Below are 17,140 nucleotides of genomic sequence, written 5' to 3'. Positions count from 1 at the left end.
ATACATTTGTGCTTATTTGTACATGCTGCAAGGAGGCTACATCTTCAGTTCTGTTGATCAATATGCTCACTTTCGTCACACTGAGAAGCCGTACATACAAGTAATGTGTGTAGCTAAAAAAGGTGGGTTAGGTATGTATGTGACCTAGTCCAGTAAAAATCACATGACGTACACAATTATGGACCCCCAGACCTCTCTGCAAAATGAAAGTGACTTTAATTAAAATTTTTAATTAATATACATCACTGAGACCCTACTATGAGCCTCAAAACTCAGGGAAAAAAAGAGAATATTTCTGTTCTAAAGTAAAATGACATTTTGTTCCAGAATAGGAAAGATGGCACTGAAATACAAAATTAAGCATGTATGTACTTAATACAGAAAAGTAGAGAAGGTGTACAGAAATCAACTGAAAAATAGCACAAATTTGTATTACATTTTTCCAAGCCTGACTTAGTTTTCATGAATTTATTCATATAATTTTAAAAAACAGCTTCTGGTAATTTAGTATCAAATTTAATATTGAACTCAAATCTGAGAACTGCATTTGCTCTCAGTAAAAAAGACTAAGTTTTGTTAGAGAGTTTGCTCTAGTTTCCTCAAATCTGTCTGCTTTTATTAAAAGATTGCAAAAGTTCATTCCTCAGCTCCATTAGTTTCCTAAAACTGCACTTACAAATTACCACAGACTTGGCTTAAATAAAAAAATAAAACATTTATTTGGTTTCAATTCTGGAGGTCAGAAGTTTGAAATATGTTTCTCTGGGCTACCTACTTTGTACTTTGCCCCCAAAAGCAGAGATTCTGTATCTCAACAGAATAACTGAATCAGGCCTGGCCGCCCCTTGGGGGACCTGTCTAAGCAGCTGGGGAGGTAGACACAGGCAGCCATCTGTTAAGGGTGTGGCCTGTGCCAGGCTCTGTGTTGAGTCACAGTTTATAGGCACATGGTGACTTCATCTCTGGGAAACCCCCAAGATGGAGGAACTCTGATTATCCTTGTTTTACAGATGAGGGAGCTGCTGCTCACAGGAAACAGACGGATGTTCAAGATCACACAGCTAGAAAGTGGTGAACTGGGATGGCAAACCCAGGTCCACTGACCCCTCTGTTAAAGCCGGCTGGGCAGCCTCTGACCAGTCCTGTATGACAGGCCAGTAGGCAGCAGAGGGGGGCCCTTTGCCATCTGATGAACGTCCACAGAGAGTGTCACAGCACTGCCTAATAAGCCCTGTCTCAAGTCTCTTTTTTGGAATGAGACGGTAAAATAAATAATACATGAACTCAACATGGCCATAATTCCTTTTATGTGTATTTCTTTATGGTTTCCCCATCACTCCTCAATCTTCATGTAAAAGTCCTGCCCCATTAAGTTCACACTGACTGCTCTGCCATCCTCTTCAATCACCCTGCTTGGCTTCACCTCCCACTTTTAGATGTTCCCCATCAGGAATATGGAGAAGGAAATGGCAACCCACTCCAGTGTTCTTGCCTGGAGTAATCCCAGGGACAGGGGAGCCTGGTGGGCTGCCATCTATGGGGTCACGCAGAGTCAGGCATGACTGAAGCGACTAAGCAGCAGCATCAGGAATAAAGCCTTAGGCTCTTCCCTCATGGTTTTCAGCCCCTTTCCCATTACCACCATCCTTCTGGGAATTCAACAGGCCCTCTCCGCGCCAACCTCCCAACCTCCCTGGTCTGGACTCCTTCAGAGCCAGTGAGGAAGTCCTGCCCCGCAACCTTAGCCAGCGACTCCCCCTAGAACCACACACAATACTGTCACCATCGGAAACCACTCCCCGATTTCAGGATTCCAGCATCCCTCCCTGACCACCCACTCCACCCCTCCATCCCTCATGAGAGGACCCCCCTGCCACCCCATGTCGCCCAGACGCCTCAAGGACAAATGACAGAAAGCAAGCAGTTACAAGCACAGCCATGAACGCTTTAATAGCAGTGCTAAGGGCAGAAGACGAGGCCTCCCTCATCTGTGGGCAGTTTGGGGCGAGAAGCTGCTGATGAGATGTGGCTGTGACTCAGGGGCCTGGACATCCCTACTTCCTCTCGGGAGCAGGTGGTGAAGCTGTGGGCTTCGAGAAGGCACTGGGCTGGAAGAGGTGGCGGAGATTCTCATTGTTGATCAGAGCCCTCTGCACGTGCTCCGGGCTGATGCGTACCCTGTGGTTGGCGCCGGCCTCTTGCCCCGCCAGGTCCAGGATGTTGGCCATCAGGTACTCAAGGACTGCGGTCAGGAACACAGGTGTCGCTGAGCTCAGGCGGTGGGCGCCCTGACCCTCTCGCAGGAGGCGGTCCACGCGGCTCACGGGGAACTGCAGCTCGGCCCTGGTGGAACGGGAGAGGGAGTGTCTCTTACTGCTATGGCAGTTCTGGAGGTGTCTTCTCCGAGACATGGTGTCGGCTGGATGCTGCCTCTATCAGCCCAGACTGATGATCCCGCTGGCTGGGGCCTCCTGAGATGCCAGTCTCTCTCTGCTGGCTGTGTCCCCTTGCTCAGGTCTCTTATTGCTCAGGGAGCTGCCTTTGTGACAGCTCAGGCTTTGTGATGTCATCAGTGGCCACTAGGCCCTGGATCAGGACTGGCCTAGAAATGGTTCCCTCTTTTTACAGGGAACTCTTTCTATTTCACTGTAACAGTCTAGTAAAAATAAATAAATAAACAAACAGGGGGCATGGAGAGAAAAAGAATGTTTTAATGGAAACACAGCCCTGTCTCTGGGACACCACTTCAGCTTATCTGAGCCTAGGCTTGGATTATCTTTGAACTGGTTCACATCCCTCTGTAAATTGGTGGTCACTGAGAGACATACGGAATGCCTTGTCCAGGGGAGATCCATTTGTCTCCCTTCTCATATTGTAATAAAACCAATCGTGCCTCCAATTACACATTTAAAATACTCTGCTTCAAAACTTATATGTTTGTTCTTCAGGTTACCTTTTGTTATACCATCTGCCAATCCCCTCAGGAGTTAAACAGATTCTTTGAATACATGTACATTTCATATCTTTAAGAGTGTCATGATTTTCTCAGTTTAAAAATATCTTTTAACTGTTTTGGAGGTCACATGGATATGCCCATGGACTCCCCTGTCAGAGCCAGGTAAACTCCCAAGACAGAAAAGTGCCACATTCTCAATTAAAGCCCAGGAGTGTCTTGTTTCTTCTAGGTGATTCCAAAGCCTCATGGAAACCAAGGGGATTTCTATGATTTTCTAATTTTAATTTTAAAATTTTCCTCTGAACTAATTTTGTGGTTGCTTTGTTTTTGTTCATTTATAGCTGATAAGTTATTCCCATTGCTGGCAGAAATGGTGGAGAATTTGGTTTCAGGATCTGACCATCTGGTGACCTCTTGAAATAGGTTCACAGAGATCTAGGCTCCACTGAGTGAGAGACAACAGAGAAACTGGTTTTCCAGTCTTTGTTTGTCTATTAGCTTCTTCAAATCATACCCTCTAGAGAAGAACACTTTTTGATATTTACTTGAGCCATGGCTAAAATTATAACATTGAAGCTATAATCTCTGTTTTTCCATGCTTATATGTCCATGTCCGTAACTCAAAAATGCCCTCACCTCTGATTATCTGAGTGTGTGATGTTTTCCTATCTTCGAATGATACTACTATAATGGACTGCAGTTGATTATAAAATCTCTTAAAGGGGTTCTGTTCTGAGTGACATATCCTGATAGATTGTTTATACAAACTGACTATTCCTAAATTTCCTTGAGACTAAAGAAACTGAATTATGGTACCTTGAGGGGCAGGAGGAGAAGGAGACAACAGAGGATGAGATGGCTGGATGGCATCATTGACTCGATGGACGTGACTCTGAGTGAACTCCGGGAGTTGGTGATGGACAGGGAGGCCTGGCGTGCTGTGATTCATGGGGTCACAAAGAGTTGGACACGACTGAGCGACTGAACTGAACTGAAATGAGCTACACTTAAACAATATACTGGGTCAGTCAAAAAGTTCATTTGGGTGTCCCTGCACCATCTTCTGGAGAAGGCAATGGCACCCCACTCCAGTACTCCTGGAATATCCCATGGATGGAGGAGCCTGGTAGGCTGCAGTCCACGGGGTTGCAAAGAGTCGGGCACGACTGAGCGAGTTCACTTTCACGCATTGGAGAAGGAAATGGCAACCCACTCCAGTGTTCTTGCCTGGAGAATCCCAGGGACAGGGGATCCTGGTGGGCTGCCGTCTACGGGGTCGCACAGAGTCGGACACAACTGAAGCGACTTAGCAGCAGCAGCAGCAGCACCATCTTATGGAAGAACTTGAACATACTTTAGGACCAAGCCAAAATATTCTCCCAGAAACCAAATTACACCTTTTGTAAGAAATCAACACCTCTATATTGAAGCATTTGGCTTTCTTCCCCCAGAGGAGACCATTAAAACCTTCCTATGTCAAGACCACCCATTTATCAGGATATAGCAGAGGAAGAGCCTCCACAGCAGGTGGCAAAGCTGGATTCTCATCCCTACCCTGCGACCCACTTGCCATGGGACCTTGGGAGAACTCATCAGCATCTCTGGGCCAAAGTGGCCTCATCTATAAAATGAATACTCTAAAAAAAAAAAACAAAAAAAAACTATTCTGTGCCCTGTTCACCCACTTTAGGTAGAAAATTTTCCTTAGGAAAAGATCATCAAAGTGAAAGTTGCCCAGTCGTGTCCAACTGTTTGTGATCCCATGGACTACACAATCCATGGAATTCTCCAGGCCAGAATACTGGAGTGGGTAGCCTTTCCCTTCTCCAGAGGATCTTCCTGACCTAGGAATCGAACCGGGGTCTCCTGCATTGCAAGTGGATTCTTACCCAACTGAGCTATCAGGGAAGCTAGGAAAAGATCATAAGCTGAGAACTGTACACCTCAAGCAGATCTCTGAGATAATTTAGTCCAACCTCCACACTGTACTGGAGAAGGAAATGGCAACCCACTCCAGTATTCTTGCCTGGAAAATTCGATGGACAGAGAAACCTGGCAGGCTACAGTCCATGGGGTCGCAAGGAGTCAGCCACGACTGAGCACATCAGCACCACATTGTATAGCCATGGAAGCCGACAGGCCCCAAGTAAACTACACTTACGGGAGACCAGAACCCAGTCTGCCCCCTTCTTCTTTCACTATTTTGCCCCACTGTGACATGAAGACTCTCTTCCACAGTTCAGTGGGTGAATTCTTCTCATACTACATCTCAGAACCCAAGGATCTCACAACAACAGAATCTAACCTGCCTCCCTGCAGCAAACCAGTTTTTTGCTTTAGTTGATTGTGTATTTACAGAAGTTTAGAGATATTTTCCCCACAGTGATTCGAGAACCCTAAATATAAGAGAGTAATATAATCTTTTGTGTGGGGCTTCCCAGGTGGCTCAGTGGTAAAAGAATCCGCCTGCCAACACAGGAGATACAAAAGACCGGGGTTTGATCCCTCGGTTAAGAAGATCCCCTGGAAAAGGAAATGGCCTCTCTACTCCAGTATTCTTGCCTGGGAAATCCCATGGACAGAGGAGCCTGATGGGCTACAGACCATGGGGTTGCAATGAGTCGGACATGACTGAGCAACTGAGCCTGCGCTTAACCTTTTGTCCACATTAAGGACTCTGAAGGAGAAACGCTAAATGAAACACTAAACTCAGGGCCTCCTCATTGCCTTTCCTTAGATTTGAAACCATACTCCTCAAATAATAAAATGAAACAAATTTACTATTGCACTGCTCTGCAAACATGATTTGGGTACTGCCACCCCACTCCAGTACTCTTGCCTGGAAAATCCCGTGGATGGGGGAGCCTGGTAGGCTGCAGTCCACGGGGTCTTGAAGAGTTGGACATGACTGAGCGACTTCCCTTTCACTTTTCACTTTCATGCACTGGAGAAGGAAATGGTGACCCACTCCAGTGTTCTTGCCTGGAGAATCCCAGGGACGGGGGAGCCTGGTGGGCTGCCATCTATGGGGTTGCACAGAGTCGGACACGACTGAAGAGACTTAGCAGCAGCATGGGGTCATTATTGTCTACTAGTCAGCGACAAGACCTACAGAAATCACAAGTTAGCATTTACTGACCATTCTAGCAATCTGGCTGTACAACAACACTTAGGTGAGTGGAATCATCTTGTTGAACAGAAAATGTATTAGTCCAGGTGTGGCTGAACTTCAGTGAAGTGTCCTATGTAAGCTTCATAATAGTCACGTAAAATAAGGCTGTATCAGTTTGCAACGAACTTGCACAGTAACAGAAAATATTGACACTATACCAAAACAATTTGAAGAGAACTATGCTACACTAATTTACTGAACGAGAAGATTTTATCTTTCATAAAATTGTGGTTTTACAATTAATTTACAATGGAAACAATGAACTCAAATATCTTTAGGAGCCAGCAATATGCTATAAATGAGTGAAGTGGGTCATATGTGAGATACAACAGAGAAAGGAAAGGCCCAGGATAAATGGTACAAGCAGTCAGACATCATTGGACTATAGCCATGGATGGCCAGATATTTTGATTTTCACAAAAAAAAATGGAGATTTTTCAGGCAAAAAAGTTTTTGATTCATACATGTTGCTTGATAATGAATTTTCCTTTAAAAATGTCATTGTAGGGGACTTCCCTGGTGGGCCAGTGGTAAAGAATCTGCCTACCAATGCAGAGGACACGAGTTCAATCCCTGGTCCAGGAAGATCCCACATGCTGCAGTGCAACTGACCCCTGAATCACTACTACTTGAGCCTGGGCTCTAGAGCCTGAGAGCCACATCTACTGAGCCCACATGCCAGGAGCCTATACTCTGTAACAAGAGAGACCACAGCAATGACAAGCCCTTGCACCACAACTAGAGAGTAGCCCCTGCTTGCTACAACTAGAGAAAGCCCGTGCACACCAATGAAGACCCAGCATAGCCAAAAATAAATAGATTTTTAAAAGATAGTCACTGTAGGCCTAATAATTCCATTTGCTGACTAGATTAGGTCTGCTAAATGGCCACTTTGTAATTTGTTTTCTAGGGACATCGTATATTGCTGTTCATATAGTCTCCTCTTCCTTTAATCTCATTTTGAGGCTCTGAAAGCCCTTTGTAAAGTCAGGTGGTCTCCGGCAACTTCCTACAGGACCTGTCAGATTCAGGGGCCAGGGGAGCCTGGGCCCTTGAAACACCTCTTCTCAGAGGCTGTCTTCAGAGGGAGGCCAGCCTTATTCCCAGGCCTTGTGTTCATGCCGACAGCAATCTGACATTCCTCTCCAAGGTCTTTCCAGGCTGGACTCGGGCTCATGTCATCTCACACGTGATGTTTTCACCTGTGCTGACCTGTGTCTGTGTCTGACCCCGGCCTGCCCTGACACTGCTTTTGGTTACAGACCTGGTTTGGCAGGCACGCCCTCCCTAGCCCTTGCTCCCACTCACACTGGCTTTAGTTTTCCCACTCCCAAGGGCACTGGCTGTCACTGGTCTCTGCAGGGCTCAAGTTAGAACAAATCTTCCCTCACCAGTCCCCTTCTGTCTTTGCAAAATGCACGAAAAGCCTAACCTTGGGTGACTCCTGCTTTCCCAAGGGCAGTGGTTCTCAGCCTCTGCCTGCCCTCCTCCCCTGGTGGAGGACCCCTGGTCCTGGGGAGGAGAGGGGTGTGGCAGGGTGCCACAGTTAGCTGGAGGACAAGCTGCCCAGGGCCCCCGTGCCTCCTGTGAACCCACAGGCACAGCTGTGAGTTCTTAAAGGATGGCGGTACAGCTCTACCTGAGTCTCCCCTGTCCACGTGACTCTGCACATGGCCTGCCCACACGAGGTCAGAAAAGCTCAACCTCCAAACCTAGTCATCAAACAGAGAGTCTAAAGAGCCCAGGAAGCCTGGCTCCTGCAGGTGTCACAGGGGCCACTAGTGCTGACACGGCATGGACTGTAAGGTGACACTGAGCACACAGACCTGCTAACCTGACACTTTATCCACCTACTATGACTTCTCTGGTCCTCAATGGATCCTCTGGTGTGACTTCTGGTGACGTATCCTGGAGACTACATCTTGTGCTAAAACACACCACAGCCATAAGCCAAAATCAACCACTTTCAGCAACCACACAGCTATTTAACCAACCTGGCAGGATGTGAATACCATGATTGATTCCTTGGTACCACCCACCCTGGAGGCACTCCCTGTTGTCTGAAAGTCACTGGAAGATGAGGTACCATGCCCTGGACATAAAGATGCTCCACTTCAGGGACAGGGTGGCATGGCTGGTGTCCTCATGTAACCAGCTGAAGGACACTCTCTACCTGCCATCGCTGGGGAGAAGCCTGCTGGCCACTCAAATAAGCAGGAGGGTAAGAGGGAGGCTTGGCTAAGGCCAGGAGGGTGCCATGGCTCTTGTTAATGATTTACAAATCTGTGTGGTGAACATCCATCTTGACAGTGAGAAAAAAGTTTCTTTTATTAATTTTTTAAAATTTATCTGTAATTGGAGGATAATTTGGCTTCCCTTGTGGCTCAGCTGGTAAAGAATCCACCTGCAATGCAGGAGACCTGGGTTCAGTCCCTGGGTTGAGAAGATCCCCTGGAGAAGGGAAAGGCTACCCACTCTAGTACTCTGGCCTGGAGAATTCCGTGGACTGTAGAGTCCATGGGGTCCCAAAGAGCTGGACACGACTGAGTGACTTTTTGCTTTACAATGTTATGTTGGTTTCTGCCATACAATGTGAATCAGGCATAATTATACATATATTAATATTCCAAGAAAAGTCGATTAAACAAGCACCAACTCCATCAAGTTCTAAGCACACCCAACATGGTTACTCTCAAGACACTCCTGAGAAGTTGCCAAAAGCTAAGTCAGCTCCAAGCTTCCATCAACAGTGAACGGAGGGAAATAGAGGGTGTCACCAAACAGAGGGGGGCAAAAAGGGAACTAGGGTGAGGACTGTCTGGTTCCCAGATGTAGCCCTGGCTTCCTCATCTGTACAGCACTCTCACTCTCTGTCTCCCCACAAAATTCAGCAGGCTCAGGTTTTCACAGAGGCCCAAGCATCCAGCAATGATGTGAGAACCAGGTCCAGGCTAATTTACTCGTGTCCATAAGAGGATAGAAGGCTACATTCTGCTGAAAACATAGCACTGATATTACCCAACATGGTAAAATACATGACTAATATTTCCTGGAATGAAGCATGACATAAATAAAGGAAACAAACCAGACAGCAACTTCCTTTATGCGTATTTCTCTACAGTTTCCCCATCATTCCTCAATCTCCATCTAAAGGTCCTGCCCCATTAAGTTAACGCCAACTTCTACACCACCCTTTCCATTCACCCCATTGCCATCACCTCTGATTTTAGATATTTCCCATCATGAATAAATTTCATGCTAGATGCCCTTCCACTCTCTCTATTCATCCCCCTTGTCATCATCACCCACTTTCAGGTGTTCCCCATGATGAATAAAGCCTTCAGCTTGTCCATCACTGTCTGTAGCCCCTCCCAAGTTACCACCATCATTCGTGGGATTCAACATGCCCCCTCTCCAGCCAATTTCACAACCTCCCAGCCCAGATTCCCTCAGAGCCAGTGAGGAAGTCTTCATCCCAAAACCTCAGTCAGCGTCTCCCCCCAGAATCACTCCCCACACTGTCACCACTGGAAACCATTCCCTGAAATCACAGATTTCAGCACCCCACCCTGACCACACCTTTCACTCCTCCACTCTCCATGAGAGGACCCCTCACCAATGTCCCCCAGACGCCTCAACAACAAATGACAGAAAGAGAGCAGTCAGAAGCACAGACATGGATTTAAACACTTTAATAGGATTTATTGATGACAGAAGCTGGGGTTCCTCAGCTGAGAAATTGTGCTTTGGACTGAGGTTATGAAGGCTCCTGCCAAGCTCTGGGGACCCAGCTTCAGCCATTCCTTCTGGATCCAGGCATCTCATCAAACAGAGTGAAGGGCGCATTCGTCAAGTGGTGATGAGGTTCTGTGTTGTCGCCCCCCGGGCTCTCCACACCCTGTGGAGAGACCTGCACACCGCCATTGGCCTCAGTGCTGACCAGATCCAGCCAGAATGTAGTCAGTGAGATAACTGAGCTTGGAAAATAAGGAAATCTGTTTGGATGAACTCAGGGTGTGGACTTATTCATCCTCTTGCAGAAGACAGTCCAAGAGGCACACAAGGAACTGCAGCAGGGAGGGTACAGGATGGGCTGCTGTCTGGTAAGAGCACTCCTCACTTCGTTCTTCCAACATGCTGTTTGCTGGCTTTGCTTCTGCAGATCAAGCTCTGCTTGATTTTCCTGCTGGACTGAGTCTCTTAAGACACGTGCACTGAGCCCAACACATTTTATCCCTGTGCTCTAGTTCCCCATTGATCAGGGGACTATCTCTGCGACACCCTCAACTTTGGGATGTCACTGGTTTCCACTGTGCCCTAATCAGGCCTCAGCCAAGCCACGTCCATGTCAGAAACCTGGTCACCCCATTGCCCCCTGATATCGAGGGAAGTGTACTTGACTCTAACACTGTACAGATGTTTCCCTGGCAAACTTTTCCCTCTCTTTAGGGTACCAGACCACACCATCTGATTCTAGCCTTGTACTGTCTTTGAGGTCTTTGAAAATCTTTGGTTAGTTGGAGGTTACTCACAAACATATAAGAGATTCTGTATAGAAGAGATTAAATTGTCCCCTTCTCATGATGTCATGAAATCAGTTTTGCTTCCATGTACACATTCATTTAAATATTCTTGATCAGTATTCCTGTATCCAACAATTGATTTCTCTTTGGAACAAGTTATAACACTTTTCCATTCCTTCACTAAGTAAAATAAAATCTTGTCCAACTCTTTGTGACCCCATGAACCGCAGCACGCCAGGCCTCCCTGTCCATCACCAACTCCTGGAGTCCACCCAAACCCATGTCCATCGAGTTGGTGATGCCATCCAACCATCTCATCCTCTGTCATCCCCTTCTCCTCCTGCCCTCAATCTTTCCCAGCATCAGGGTCTTTTCAAATGAGTCAGCTCTTTGCATCAGGTGGCCAAAGTATTGGAGGTGAACTCATGTTCACCTCGTGTTTATTATGTGTCTTGATTTTTACAGTTTGAAAAATATCTTTGGATCATTTTGGAATTTACGACGAGATGCTTAATGGATTCATCAGAACCTGGTAAACATTGTAAAGAGAGAGAAAGTGCACTTGGCACTGTTTAAGTTCAGATGTTTCTCTTCCTGGCTGTCCTTGGTGAAGCCAAAGCATGAGAGATGTTTTTTCTCATTTTCTTTTTTCCCTCATTTTAGTTGTCATCTCTACAAAGTTTGTGTTTCTGCTTGTTTCTGGTTCATGTACAGCTGATAACAGTTACTGCTATTTCAATTCCCAAAGCGAAAGTAGAAGAAAGAACCCTCTGATTCCAGCAATTTCAATATTCAAGCAGGCAAACCTCCATAGGTTTCAAGGCCTGGGAATAATTCTCTGTGGCTTGAGGCTCCTCCTTCTGACTCCAGGACTTCACCCCTTGACCATAGCTCTGCCCTCTAGGCCCTGGGCTCTGCCTTCAGAATCATCTTGCCTTTATTTTGAATGGAACACATGTTTGCTGCTGAGTAGCTTTATCAGCCTGTTTTCTGTTTGTCAGATTTTGGGAGCCCCACAGCCTCCTTTCATTTCATCTTCCATCTATCCTTTCAGTTAGAGATGGCATTGTTCATGCTGATTTAACATGCTCAAGAGTCCTGTAGTCTCTCATGTATGTCTTGAGGAATCCATGCCCTTACACAAAAGGCTCATTCAGAGATTCTCTATTCCTTGCTTCTACTGAGATGAGTCACAGCCCATTTTGCTTCATGGAGCCCTCTGTGTGTATATTCTGGTATTCTGATACCTTGGAGGTAACTAGCAAAAAATATCTAGCTACATCCTTGACATTTTTCTCTATAGAACACTTTCCTGACAGTGAATCCTTTCACTTTAATGTACTTTTGCAAACTGGACAGGCTGAGACTTTCTTGTATCTTTAAGTCCTAAGTTCCTTTTTGAGTAACAGATCTTCCCTCAATTTGTCTTTTCTCTACCATTTTCACTACTAGTAGCAAGAAGAAACAAGGGCATGCTTTTTACACTTATCTTGGAAATCTGCACTATTTAACTGAAATTTATTTAAAATTTAGCTTACAATTTAATTTGCACAATTAAATTACAATTAAATTCCTAAGCTAAATTTTCAATTCATTGCTTATAAGTTCTGCTCTCCACATAACTGCAGGAGACAATTCACCTAAACTTTATACTACTGTGTAATAAGAATCCTCTCAAGTTTCCAAAATCATTCTCCATATTTCCTTCCAAATCTTCACCAGCAGAGGGTGTGGGAAAAAAGGAACCTTCCTACATTGTTCGTGGGAACGTAAATTGGTACAACTGCTGTAGAGAACAGTATGGAGATTCCGTAAAAACTAAAAATAGAGTTGCCATATGATCCAGCAATCCCACTCCTGGCCATATATCCAAAGAACACCGTAATTCAAAAAGATACATGTACAACAGTCAAGACATGGAAGCAACCTAAGTGTCCATCAATAGGTGAATGGATAAAAAAGATGTGGTACATATATACAATGGAATGCTACTCAGCTATTAAAAAGAACAAAATAATGTCATTTGCAGCATCAGGGATGGACTTTATAGATTGTTATACTGTGTGAACGAAGTCAGACAGAGAAAGACACATCATATGCTATCACTTACATGTGGAAGCCCCCAAAAGCCAAAACAAATGAACTTATATACAAAACAAAAATAGATGAACAACCATTTCAAAACAAGCCTATGGTTACCAAAGGGGAAGGAGGGGAATAGATATATTAGGAGTTTGGGGATTAACAGATACACACTATCATATATAAAATAGATAATCAACAAACACCTACTGGATAGCACAGGGAACTATACTGAATATTTTGCAATATCCTATAAGGGATAAGAATCTGAAAAGATTACATATATGAACCATTTTGCTATGCATCTGAAATTACCATAATATTGGAAATCAACCACAAAAAATTAAATTACATTTTTTAAGAAAAATGTCTTTACCAGCAACATCTGTAACATTCATATTTCTAAAAATTGTCTATTTATGATCATTTAGGTATTCTCTATGACAATATAGGCTTTCTGTACTGTGTTCCTCACTTCCATTTGAGCCCTCACCAGCAGCACTTTCAACATTCATATTTCTATTAACTGTTCAAGGTAATCTAGCATTTGTCGGTCATCCTCCTCAAAATTACTCCAATCTATAGCCATTATCCAATTCCAAAGCAACTTCTTCTTTTAGGTATTTGTTACAGCTGCACCCTTGGAGAAGGCAATGGCAACCCATTCCAGTACTCTTGCCTGGAAAATCCCATGGACGGAGGAGCCTGGTGGGCTGCAGTCCATGGGGTCACTAGGAGTCGGACACAACTGAGCGACTTCACTTTCACTTTACACTTTCATGCATTGGAGAAGGAAATGACAACCCACTCCAGTGTTCTTGCCTGGAGAATCCCAGGGATGGAGGAGCCTGGTGGGCTGCCGTCTATGGGGTCGCACAGAGTTAGACATGACTGAAGGACTTAGCAACAGCAGCAGCACCCTAGTTCCTGGTACCAAAATCTGTATTAGATTCCTGTGGTTGCTAAAACAGATTTGGTAGCTTACACCAACACATATTTAGTCTTGTACAATTCTGGAGGTAAAAAGTTCAGAACAGTTTCACTAGGCTGTAAACAACTTGCCAACAGGGCCATCCTCTGGAGGATCCACAGGAGAATCTGTTTCATGGCCTTTTCCAGACCCCAGGGCTCTCTATACATTCCTTCTATTTCTTGTCCCCTTTCTTCAACTTCACAGCCAACATTGTAGCATCTTGCTTCAGGGGTCAAATTTCCTCCTTCTGTATAAAATCTCTCTCTGCCTCCTTCTAATAATGACATGTGTGTTTACACCTGGACTCAATCATATAATACATAATAATCTTCCACCTCAAGATCATTGACCTAATCTTATATGTGAATTCTCTCTTGCCATATAATGAAACATTTGGAGATTTAAGGGATTTGGAACTGGTTATTTTTGGTGGCCACGTACTCAGCCTGTTAGGGCTTCCCTGATGGCTCAGTGGTAGATAATCTGCCTTCAATGCAGGAGACACGAATTCGATCACCAGGTCAGGAAGATACCATGGAGTAGGAAATGGAAACCAACTCCAGTATTCTGACATGGGAAATCCCATGGAGCAGGGCCTGGGGGCTACAGTCCCTGGGGTTGCAAAGGAGTCAGACACAAAGTGACTCAACAACAACACTGTTCAGCCTATCACAGCCAGCAATCCCAGGAAACTCTAACTGGGAAGTGAAGAAAGCAAACAAAGTGTTCATTATTAATCAGCTTAATATCAATGAAAAACTTCTGAGGTAGAAAACACACTTTCCAGGGGAAGATAATGCCTCAGCATTCTGGACTACCATGCAATTAGGCAGGGTGGGTTCTGACAATCTAATAAAAGCCTTCACACAAAGAAACGCCTGTTCTAGGACCTCCCAAGTGATCCAGTGGTTAAGATTCCATGCTTCCAACACAGGGGGCAAGGGTTCAATCTCTGCTCAGGGAACCAAGATCCAACATGCCACACAGCATGGCCAAAATACATAAGTACAGATTTTAAAATTGAAAAAAAAAAAAAAGAAATACAGGTTCTGACATTTCAAAGTTAGGCAAATATGTCTCTAAATTGTACAGGCTGTTGGGGTTTGGCCAGGATACTGACTTCACCTTCTATACCTAGCATGAGGCAGAGATGTGGCAAGACAAATGAACATTCCAGAAAGACGGCACAGGCAAATCTCTAAAATGATAAAGTACTTGGAGTGTTTAAATAAAAGCTAGTAAGTGTGACTGAACATGAGTGTAAGAAGGGAGGTTGAGATGACCTTGTATCTACCCACAAGCAATAAAGAATCTGGATTTTAACAGACTTCTTGGCACTTAGATCCATCTCTCAAATCTAGATAAACATGCACACAATTTCCATATATATTTTCTAATTAGCTAATGGGGCTTCCCTGGTAGCTTGGACGGTAAAGAGATCGCCTGCAATGCAGGAGACCCGAGTTCAATCCCTGGTTTGGGAAGATCCCCTAGAGAAAGGAATGACAACCCGCTTTAGTATTCTTGCGTGGGAAACCCCATGGACAGAGGAGCCTGGCGGGCTACAGTCCATGGGGTTGCAAGAGTCAGATATGACTTAGTGACTAAACTGCTACCATCACCACCAAAATTAAGAAAAGTTTTAAGAAAACAGGATGAATGGTTCTAATACTGTGTAGTGGATTATTTGCAGAAGTGGCCACAATTGTCCCATTCTCATTTTTTTTAAATGTGACTCAGCAGCTCCTCTAATCAAGATGTGGTGCCTATATCCCTTAAATCTAGACTGACCTTACCACCTAAAATGTGGAAGTGATAGTGGGCTAGTAATGAGTCTGGTCCTAAACAGACTCCATGTAATTTTACTCTTACTTGAAACACCTACTTCTTATCATGCCAATAAGCATAAGATAGCCTGCTGGAGGGTGACCGACCATGTGAAGCTGAGCCGAATCAGCCCAGTTGTCCCTTTGAAGGCCTTAGATATGTGAGCCCAGTCATGATCAGCCAAGGCAAATCATCCCCCTTTCACAGTGCTACTTATACATAGTAAATCTATAGATTCTAAAAAATCAATAATGTATTAACATAATAATTGCCTTATATAATTTTATATATTTATAACTTTAAACAAGGAGAGGAAAACAAACATGTATTTATAGATTGTGTTATATTGACTTGCTTATCTGTCATTTATGGTTCTCTTCATTTGTCCATATGGATTCCAGTTACCATCTGGAGTCATTTACTTAACTCAGTACATCTGTGCTTCCACTCCAATCCCTTTGTGCTGTTATTGGAATATATACATATATACACATATATAGATTGCATTTTCATATCTTACATGCCCATTACATTACACAATTCTTAAATCAGTTAAGAGAAGAAAAGAAATATGCATCTATATTATCTTTTAAAGTTACGGTTATCAGTACTTGCCTTTTTTAAAAAATTGATTTGAATTACTGCCTGGAGATGCTTGCTTGCTTACTTGCTTTCAGCCTGAATAACTTCCTTTCATTTTCCTTCATCTTTTTTCTTTCTACTCCTCAAACTAGGAAATCTCAATTATCCTATCTTCATCATCACTTCATCATTCTTTCTTCTACCAGTTCAAACCTACTGGCCTTCAGCAAAATTTCTTCATTTATTGTAATTTTCAGTTCCAGAATTTCCATTTGGTTCCTCTTTATGATTTCTATTTCTTTACTGGTATGCTCTATTTGATGTAGCATTGTCATCATATCCTCCTTTATTTCTCTAATCATGGTTTCCATTAGTCCTTTGAACATATTTCCTTTGAGCATATTTATAATGGTAACTTGAAGGTCTGTGTCTACTAAATCCCACACCTGGCTGCTCTCACAAGTTTTTGTTGTCTGCTTTTGTTCTAGTCTCCTTCCCCAGTGGCTCAGATGGTAAAATGTCTGCCTGAAATGTGGGAGATTCAAATTCAATCCCTGGGTCAGGAAAATCCCCTGGAGAAGAAAATAGCAGCCCACTCCAGTATTTTTGCCTGGAAAATCCCACAGACTGAGGAGCCTGGCAGACTACAGTCCATGGGGTTGCAAAGATTCAGAGACCCTTGAGCGACTGACACTTTCACTTTTATTCTGCTGTATGGGTCATAATACTGTCTGGTGTCTTTGCAGGTCTCACAATTTTTTGTTGAAAACTGGAAATTTTAGATAACACATTGCAGGAACTGGTCACTGGTCCCACAGAGTGCTTATTATTATTTCTCTGTTTAATTGTTTAGTAATTGGCTGGATTATTTTACTGAAGTCTACAGCTTCCTGTCACATGAGGAAGCCTTTGATGTTCTTCATGGGGTGTGGACTTGGGTATGAACCCAGACACCCTGGAACAACAGAACATTCATTTCCGCAGAACTCTCTTATCTCTTCTCTGACCAAACCCAACCTTTAAGT

At 44.1% G+C, this 17,140-nt stretch overlaps 2 protein-coding genes across 5 annotated transcripts in view; both read right to left on the bottom strand.

Annotated features, from left to right (window-relative positions):
- Window positions 1-17,140, bottom strand: part of SYTL5 (synaptotagmin like 5) — a 278,287-nt gene that overhangs the window by 161,981 nt on the left and 99,166 nt on the right. The gene's annotated exons all lie outside the window — the stretch shown is intronic.
- Window positions 1,925-2,891, bottom strand: LOC101120811 (histone H2A-Bbd type 1). Its single transcript, XM_012106493.5, has one exon. It carries the CDS (start codon window positions 2,409-2,411, stop codon window positions 2,055-2,057), a length of 357 nt encoding a protein of 118 aa, XP_011961883.2. The 5' UTR covers window positions 2,412-2,891; the 3' UTR covers window positions 1,925-2,054.

This window comes from Ovis aries, chromosome X (assembly GCF_016772045.2).
Source record: "Ovis aries strain OAR_USU_Benz2616 breed Rambouillet chromosome X, ARS-UI_Ramb_v3.0, whole genome shotgun sequence".
Lineage (NCBI taxonomy): Eukaryota > Metazoa > Chordata > Mammalia > Artiodactyla > Bovidae > Ovis > Ovis aries.
The sequence above is the reverse complement of the archived record's forward strand: the minus strand, read 5'-3'. Positions and strand labels throughout refer to the sequence as shown.

Bases quoted from the DNA above. Each gene is read 5' to 3' on its own strand.
- LOC101120811 (XM_012106493.5), bottom strand. From the start codon at position 2,411: ATGTCTCGGAGAAGACACCTCCAGAACTGCCATAGCAGTAAGAGACAC.